This window comes from Malaya genurostris, unplaced genomic scaffold (assembly GCF_030247185.1).
Source record: "Malaya genurostris strain Urasoe2022 unplaced genomic scaffold, Malgen_1.1 HiC_scaffold_61, whole genome shotgun sequence".
NCBI classification, from domain to species: Eukaryota; Metazoa; Arthropoda; class Insecta; order Diptera; family Culicidae; genus Malaya; species Malaya genurostris.
This window is the reverse complement of record NW_026682694.1, coordinates 40,728-50,000: the sequence shown is the minus strand read 5'-3', so window position 1 is coordinate 50,000 and position 9,273 is coordinate 40,728. Positions and strand designations below refer to the sequence as shown.

General features: G+C 41.8%; 2 protein-coding genes across 2 annotated transcripts; one reads left to right on the top strand and one right to left on the bottom strand.

The window, feature by feature from the left end:
* Positions 1-3,531: 3,531 nt before the first annotated feature.
* LOC131440062 (dolichyl-diphosphooligosaccharide--protein glycosyltransferase subunit STT3B-like) lies at positions 3,532-7,258 on the top strand. Its single transcript, XM_058611154.1, has 5 exons — positions 3,532-3,967; positions 4,222-5,446; positions 5,510-5,721; positions 5,845-6,315; positions 6,375-7,258. The coding sequence occupies exons 1-5, from the start codon at positions 3,813-3,815 to the stop codon at positions 6,640-6,642; spliced, it is 2,331 nt and encodes a 776-aa protein (XP_058467137.1). The 5' UTR covers positions 3,532-3,812; the 3' UTR covers positions 6,643-7,258.
* A 143-nt stretch (positions 7,259-7,401) lies between these two features.
* LOC131440063 (uncharacterized) lies at positions 7,402-8,744 on the bottom strand. The gene is made up of 3 exons (XM_058611155.1): positions 8,372-8,744; positions 8,116-8,315; positions 7,402-8,065 (listed from the first exon to the last, which is right to left on the bottom strand). The coding sequence occupies exons 1-3, from the start codon at positions 8,601-8,603 to the stop codon at positions 7,445-7,447; spliced, it is 1,053 nt and encodes a 350-aa protein (XP_058467138.1). The 5' UTR covers positions 8,604-8,744; the 3' UTR covers positions 7,402-7,444.
* Positions 8,745-9,273: the final 529 nt, after the last annotated feature.

Sequence of the window (9,273 nt, the reverse complement as noted above, 5' to 3'; positions counted from 1 at the left end):
ATGTCGCACACAATATTCTGTTACTTCCATTTACTTTAATGCTTCGTAAGATAAGAATTTAACAAATTATACAGATTCTTAAAAATAGTTCTAATTGATTCTTTCTTTCCTGTTTCAAGATCCACTCGATGTGCAGCAAAATACTGGTATTTCTTTCATATTGCAACTTAAAATTCATTCTACATAAACAAACGTTGCCATAGTTACGACGCATGTAGCGATTCGACACTTGTTGTTTCTAATAATAATTGAACTGCAACCGACGGTGAATGAACCGATTTCACTAAGGGGTCCAATTTGGTATATGAAAAATCATAGATCATTCCATCTTGAGTTTGTCTTTGATAATACTATCGAAGCTGTATTCGTAATTAACGATTCAAAATATTACTTTTTTGTTTATTTCCGCCACCCCGATTATATATTTGCCATGGCGAAAGTATATTTTGGCCATAGCAAATATGGATAATCTATATTTTCGCCACTTTGAAAAATGAGCTGAGCTGAGCTGAAGTAGACTGCCGTAGTTGCACTTCGTGATTGACCGAATGAGTGAAAATGTACAATGAACCAACAAAATGATGCTTGGGAGAGGCGAATCATTCTCACTGTGCATACCCACTGATTCAAAACTTTACATAAAATGATCAATAACGACGCCGGCCACGACCAAAGCATGTGTTACTGAGGAAGGGAAGGAATGTTAATCCGATACTCGTTGTTTCTAGAGACCGCGGGTACCACTGTATCTCCACGAGCATCACGGGATAGGAGATTTGTTAGTATGGAGGGAAAGAGATCCGGATATGTTTTGGTAAACAATATGATCTCAACAAAACCTGATTTTCGATACTCAGGAGAAATATAATAAGTAAGAAAAATGTAAAATATCTGCAAGAAACGATCTTACCAGTATCCCTTTTCTCCTGCTCGCTCTGCTGTCAGCAACGCGAGATGAAACACAACCACTGAATGAATAAAATAAAAACACTCGCGAGTTGGTCCGCTGCAGACCAACCCTAGACCCTTAGTCCGAATGACACGATCGACTTGTAAACTTTTACACATTCCACAGAAATCCGACAACACCGACAATGGCATGCAGACGGCGCTTCGATCGGTTAACAGGTTAACATCGTTGAATTTTGGGGCTGCAAACTCACAGTATCCGACGCTTGAGCATTTTCAGTTTTTGCGAATCAACCAGCGTTGCCAGGTCATTTTTCCAAAAATCTGTATTCGGCGCCAAAAATCTATCTGTACCATATCGGTATCAGAATCTCGTCAACATAAGTTCACGGAAATGTGACAAAAGCTCATTTTGGTGAGCAAAAAAAAAAGGTCTCGTAGCAACCTTTTCTCCTGTCTATCCATGCTATCAACAAAAATCGGTATTTATCTGTACGATCCGTGAATTATCGGTATTTTGGGAGTACATATCTGTATTGCGGTATAGAGGTCAAATATCTGTATAAATACCGATAAATCGGTATACCTGGCAACGTTGGAATCAGCACTATTCAATAAATAGTACTCTCACCACTAAACACACACTTGCCACACCTGCACTATCACTCAAAATAATTATTTCAACCAAATTTTTAACTATATGTATCAAACAACACATCGAAATTATACTCTTTCGAGAGCAGCACCAGGACGCCGCATCGCACTTCCAGTGATGCCAACTCTCTTTTCGCCACTTTGAAAATGATCTTTTTAATTAAAATAAAACATTTCGACTTTAAAATTAGGCTATAGTGTTATTGCAAAACTATTCTAGCTATCAATAGAACAATGTATTCTCAAATTCAATTGTTTGCGAAGAACGTAATTTTTAAATCTGTATTTAAATGCAAAAAAGGTATCGCTACATATTGGAATCTACGACGTGCAGTAAGAACAATTGGACAGAGAGCCCCTCTTCTTTCAAAATCACTGACACTTCCTTGAACCCGAGCTCTGTAGCATTGGCACTAGCATTTGTAACACTTTCTGGTTTATAGACAAAAAAACTCAATATGCTGACTCGTGAGGCAATTAAACCAAGCGCTATCTGCTGATAATACGGAAAGTAAATCTTATTATGTAAGAATAAAAAACTACGCTCTATTTATTAACCGGTACTTAGTAACTCTTTTAAAAACCCAATTAACCAGTTCTGTTTTTTTTTTCAATGATATATTTAATAAGGCACACTGCCTTAGCTCTAAGATGCCAAGGACATTCCAGTTCTGTTTCTTCGAAGAGCAGTAGGTAGTCCAGATCTGATTTTTTTCGCTTATAATATTTACCCATGCGGAATTTTATAGCAGATTTTTCAAAGTGCATGCATGCACTGCGATCAGTTATTCCGCTGCTTATCTCACAGTTATTCCGCTGCTTATCGCTGCTTATCAGACGTCAGCAAAGTACGTGCCAGCAGTAAGGTTACCAATTATCGAAACGCTGACATTACAGCAGACATCTGAACACCATGGTTGCATCAGTCGAAACCCCCACGCCGCAACGACGACTTCGACATGTTCGGACAGGATAACTGTTTATACAACAGTTTAGGGCTAAGTAGTCGGGTCTCACGAACAACCATGTAAAACAGACTAGTCAATGCGATTCCAGAATTCAGAGTTCAGTTAAAAATTATGTGTATCAAATGAAGTGTAATTCTTTTTAAAAACCTTACGATAAAACAAAGTACTTAAGTATGTATTTATAGATATATTTAAGTAATGTTGACAAACACAATTAACCTTCAAAGATAATGTGAATAGCACACCGTCTTTGCTTGGAGTTGTTGTTGACAATGTCACCTAACACAATAATAAAAGTGATATGATCAAAATGCATTTTTTCTTAAAATATGGAAGCTATTTTGGACATGGTGTGAGTTTTAATTATAAAAGATGACTTTGCCATTAGTAATTAGTAATTGTTGGCTTACGTCATTACACATGCAAAACACGTCGTATTTGAAATGTAATGTCATTTGAAAAAGTGATTGCGAAAATTCAACCTCTTTTTAATTTTTAGTAATTCGTAGGTATCAACTGACTGCCAAACTTAAACTTAGCTGATTTTTCGTGAAAATATCTTCGAAAATGATATAATGTCTTTGCAAAATAACTCTCCAATTTAATGTTATTAGCTTCAAAATTATGCAATATGGGTAACTTAACGTCGGTTAAATCCAAAAGTTTGTTAGGTGGGGCAAAATATATGAGGTGGCCAAAATACCTCTGCTACCCTACATTTCAAACACCAGACGAAGAATTAGCACATATTTTTCGATTAATGATTTTATGACTATAGCTCTCAACGAGCTAATCCATCGGAATTCTTTTGAAAAGTGGGTACAGATAGTTTATTTCGCGTAATTCGAAAAAAAATACGAGGAAACTGTGCATTTTCGATATTTTCTTTTACCGAAATCATATTTGTTTGAGATATGCTTAAAGTTAGCCCTCGTGTACCCCGCCAAATACGGCGCCTATGGCGCCGTCGAGCAAATGTCAACCGAGTGCCAACCGTGCGCATATGTTTTGGCAACCACCTACGTGTCATCTCATTCGCCGTCGCGTTTTGCCGACAAACTCTTGTTGGTTTTTTTTCCACTGTTCGCTCCCGGTTCAATCCGAAAGTGCCGAAGATATCCATCGGACGGAACGGCGGAATGCGTATTTGATCCGTGGATTCAATTCCGTCAGCATCGAAACAACGTGAACGTGACAAAGGAACAGGTCGTGCTTGTATAGAAGCAGCAGCTAACTTTGTTCGAAGCCGAGGAAAGCCAATGTGAAAGAACGAAAAAAAAAATGAATCGCTCAACAAAGATAAACTATCGGAAGACTGCCGGCTATTCGAGTTTGATCACCTTCGCCGTACTATTACTGGCCTGGTTATGCGGATTTTCCAGTCGACTGTTCGCCGTCATCCGATTCGAGAGCATCATCCATGAGTTCGATCCCTGGTGAGTTGGAAGTTTTTTTTTTGTTCCACCTTCATTTGTTTGATGAGTGAATGGATGTGTGTTCTTGTCTAGCTTGTCGGAAGGGGTGGTGAAAAAGGCCAGGTGGTTTTGAGATTACGTGTACTTCATGTTTTCGATGTTCGTTTGTTTATTTGCGAAATGCGTTTGATTTGAAGATGGAAGGCGTGTCTCACCTCCTTCCGATAAGATGATGGGATGGCGTTGAATAATATTTTTTCTGTTTTGAATTGCAGGTTTAACTACCGTGCAACGGCCCACATGGTTGAGAATGGATTCTACAAGTTTCTCAACTGGTTTGATGAATCGGCGTGGTATCCGCTGGGTCGAATTGTCGGAGGAACCGTTTACCCCGGATTGATGATAACCTCCGGAGGCATTCACTGGCTGTTGCACACGCTCAACATTCCTGTGCACATTCGTGATATCTGTGTCTTTTTGGCACCCATCTTCAGTGGGTTGACGGCCATATCGACGTACCTGTTGACGAAGGAATTGTGGTCCGCCGGTGCTGGCTTGTTTGCTGCTAGTTTTATTGCCATTGTTCCCGGTTACATAAGCCGATCGGTTGCCGGTTCGTACGATAACGAGGGTATTGCCATCTTTGCCCTGCAGTTTACCTACTACCTGTGGGTGAAGTCAGTCAAAACGGGAAGTGTCTACTGGGCCGTTTGTGCCGCCCTGTCCTACTTCTATATGGTTTCCGCTTGGGGTGGATACGTTTTTATCATCAACTTGATTCCTCTGCACGTATTTGTTCTGCTCATGATGGGTCGCTACTCTCCTCGGTTGTTCACTTCCTACACTACTTTCTACATTCTGGGTTTGATTCTGTCGATGCAGATTCCATTCGTTGGGTTCCAACCGATCCGTACCAGTGAACATATGGCTGCCACCGGAGTTTTCCTGCTGCTATTCGCTGTGGCAGCACTGAAGCATCTGCAAACTGTCCTGTCCAAGCAGGAGTTCAAGAAATTGTTTATCATCGGTGGTCTAGCCGCCGCCGGTGTTGTGTTTGCCGGTGTAGTTCTACTGACCATGCTCGGTGTGATTGCCCCGTGGAGTGGCCGGTTCTATTCGCTGTGGGACACCGGTTATGCTAAAATTCACATTCCTATCATTGCATCCGTGTCGGAACATCAACCGACGACGTGGTTCTCGTTCTTTTTCGATTTGCACATTCTGGTGTGTACCTTCCCGGTCGGACTGTGGTACTGTATCAAGAAAATCAACGACGAACGGGTGTTTGTGATTCTGTATGCGATCAGTGCCGTGTACTTTGCCGGAGTGATGGTTCGACTGATGCTGACCCTAACTCCGGTGGTGTGTATCCTGGCCGGGGTAGCTTTCTCCGGTTTGTTGGAGGTATTCCTGAAGGAGGATGCCACACCGAACAGCAAGGAAGGAAACGATTCCGAACAGGAAGAACCGGCTGGCGAGAAGAAGCAGCTGTACGATAAGGTGAGGTGTTTTTTGTTTTGATGAAAAGTTTTTCGATGATGCGGGTTTTTTTCTGGATTACAGGCAGGAAAGCTTAAGCATCGGCCCAAGCATGACAGTTCGGCACATGGAGCACACGGCGAACAGAATGTCGGTTTGGGTTCGAACGTGAAAAGTATCATTATCGTGGCAATTCTGATGTTGCTGATGATGTTTGCCGTACATTGCACCTGGGTTACCTCGAATGCCTACAGCAGTCCGTCGATTGTGCTAGCTTTTTACAACAGCAATGATGGGTAGGTTGTTTTTTTCGTCATTTTAGTTTGCACTAGGCAGTTCAATTTGAATCGCTCTGCACTGACGAGTCTAAGACGAAACGTAAAGAAAAGTAAAAATGGTTATATCTTTTCTCTGCTCAGTACACGCAACATTCTGGACGACTTTCGTGAGGCTTACTATTGGTTATGGCAAAATACAGCCCCGGATGCCCGTGTCATGTCCTGGTGGGATTACGGTTATCAGATAGCGGGAATGGCCAACCGGACAACGCTGGTCGATAATAACACCTGGAACAACAGTCACATCGCACTGGTTGGTAAGGCGATGTCTTCTCCGGAGGACAAAGCCTACGAAATAATGACCTCGCTGGATGTCGACTACGTGCTGGTAATATTCGGCGGTGTGATTGGCTATAGCGGCGACGACATCAACAAGTTCCTTTGGATGGTACGGATTGCCGAGGGCGAACACCCGAAGGATATTCGAGAAAGCGATTACTTCACCGATCGGGGCGAATTCCGGATCGATTCCGAGGGGGCACCGGCTTTGCTGAACTGTTTGATGTACAAACTCAGTTACTACAAATTCGGTGAATTGAAGTTGGATTACAGGTACGTATGTCGCGCATCGGGGTCAGAATTCGCTTCATTATTCGCTTGTATTTCAACAGAGGCCACGCCGGTTTCGACCGTACCCGGAATGCCGTCATCGGAAATAAGGACTTCGAGCTCACGTATCTGGAAGAGGCCTACACGAGCGAACACTGGTTGGTGCGTATTTACCGGGTGAAAAAACCGCACGAATTCAACAGGCCGGCCCTCAAGCCGGACGACCGGATTGTACCGGCGGGGGATTTCGTGTCTCGCAAAACGTCGAAGCGAAGGAAAGGACTCATCAAGAACCGCCCGGTCGTCGTCAAGGGCAAGCGAAATAAGTAAGCAAAGCCGTGAGCCTCCCTAATTGCAAAGTATCTTTTATCGACTGAATGCAAGAAGAAAAAAAATATAGGAAGGTGTGTATTTCTGTGTGTGATTTTGTCAGTACATCAATGATTCGTCGTTATTGTTTTGTGTTAATGCATCTCAATCTGCATATTGCAGTCTAGTTAAAAGCAAAGCTCTTTATTGCCCTCACCAACCAACGGTTGCAGCCTCCAGTCCTCTAAAATAAGCATAGCTGCTGTTAATTCTACTTCGAATAATTTCGTAGCACACAGTAATAGACAAAACAAATTACCGCCCCTTTCAATTAGTCCGGGAGATTTCATTCTCACTCACTCTTGTTCCGTAGCACAGAGCCAGTAGCGTAATAGAAATAGTAATTATTCGGTTTAAAGACTGTTTAATACCGTGATCGGGTTATTTAACTGAAGTGCGTTTAATCCTTGGTTAATATCTAGGCACAGAATAGAAACGGGGCGTGTTCTAAGGCATTTAAGAATCGGTTCTCTGCAGATGATCTGCTTAAAAATTGACGAACCGGAAAACGAAACCAATTTAGCAAATGGGAAAATTTACTTTCACTGAATCAATAAATAAAATTACTCTAAAAATATGCTTGTTCGTATCTACAAATAGAATCAGTCCGAAAAAAAAAACAGTGTTTATTCATGTAAATTTGCGTCTGCTTAGCGGTCTAAATTGAACTGCCAAAAAAACACATTGCTATCAGCCGAAGGCGAAACGTAAAAAAAAATGACAAAAAATTTCCAAATCATTTATTGACCAACTAATCTCCGCGCTAGGGGAACCGAAACCGGCCGTAACATCGGCGCTTCTCCGGTTTCATTATCACCGCTTCGATGGCGTTCCCCGACTCGTCCGTCATTTCGTCGTGGTCGTCGTTGAAATCGTCATACCTAGGTTCTTCCTTAATCCGGGCACTGTCGGCTTCGGTGAAGTTCCCGGTGTACAGAAGGCCAAAATGTGGTGCTTCGACTTCGGCCAGCGGGTTAGCTTCGGTTTTGATAATCGTGGTGCTTTCGATTTCCAGCTCTTCGCCCTCGATCGTAATTTGGTCCGAAGTCAGCAGCTGTTCTTCCTTCCCGGAACGCCGTTCTTGTTCGTCTTGCTCCAGCTTAATGAAGTATGCTTCGTCTTCTAACGCATAATCAGCAACTTTAACGACTTTTTCAGTGCAGGTTGCTTCCGTCGGTTCGCTCTCGCTAACTTCTTGAAATACCGGTTTTTGCTCTTCCGATTCTGTGGATTGCACAGGCTCAACCGTCGGGCTTAATGCTTTGAGCTGTTCTTGCAATGTACGATCATTTTCCTGAAACTGTTTCCGTATTCGTTTCATATAGTTGATTTTGGACTGACATGTAACGCAGATCCCTTTCGGGAGTTTGTCGCGAGGTTTAACCTGCAAAGAACTAATTTAAATACTCCCATACCGTACGTTAATCGTTTTACCTCAATCCCCAGCAACTGCCAGATGTCATCCGGTGTGGGAACATCAAATTTCGACTTGGGATTAAACATCTCTATCAGAGCTAGTTCCGATGTTTCGAGACAAAAACGACAGATAGGTTTCGGAGGAACTTCCAGTTCAACTTTATTGATTTGAAGTGCAATCGATTCTCTGAGGTTTGGCATTCGAAGGTCTCTTTTCGCTACAAAGAAAAATAACCATTCATTTCTTCAACAGTTAAAAAAAATCCAAACCTACCAACGACGGGCACTTTTGGTTTAGATTCCACATTGCGATCCGCTTGCTTCGTTTCCTTATGTTTGCATCCTAAACCCCATAAACGGTTACCAAAATGATACGGAGTACATGAATAGCCCAAACCCAAATCCTGGCGACAAAATGTAGCACTGCAACTGAGTGACGACTTTGACGGACGCTCTTTTCCGCTATCGCTTTGAGACCTTACTTCGGATGCCCCAGTTCCTACCATAATGATCTCACGTTTTTGTCAGATTCACCGGTAACCGTATAAGCGTAGCATAAATCACAAAATATTCTACTTTTTCGGCGGTCCTAGGTCTGTTGTTATTTCCAGTGAATGCTGTGCTCTGGGCTGCCTGCGGCTCGTAAACAAATTGAATTTGACATTTCTATTAACAGTTCGCGTCATTTTTCAAACCTCATAAACTAGTTTTTGAGTAATATTAAATTACAGTACACGATACGATAAATCAAACCCACGATGGTAAATGCACAGGTGGCAAGATTTTGAGCCATGTTTTCTTTCAATTTGCTCAAATCCCCATTGCGAAGTGCGAAACTAACACAGTTTTGTGAAAAGCGTTTGTTTGGTGAAACTATCCTGGGTTAGTTTCAGTTTTCTCAAGCGAAAACGACATAAACTTCATAAGAAAATTATAAACACAGCCAAAACCGCTCTATCTCGGCGCCAGTGTTAAATCTATATCGTGAATCAAATTATTATATAGTTATTCAAACAATGACGAAACTAACACTGACAGCAAATAGAGAAAAATATCGATGAATGTTTCGACTCCTACTTAGAAATTGTTGTACATTTTCCGATCAAGTTTTGATAAATCGATGAACTGTTGGTTTATCTCTAAACATTATGCAATTTTTCCCACTTATACTTTACA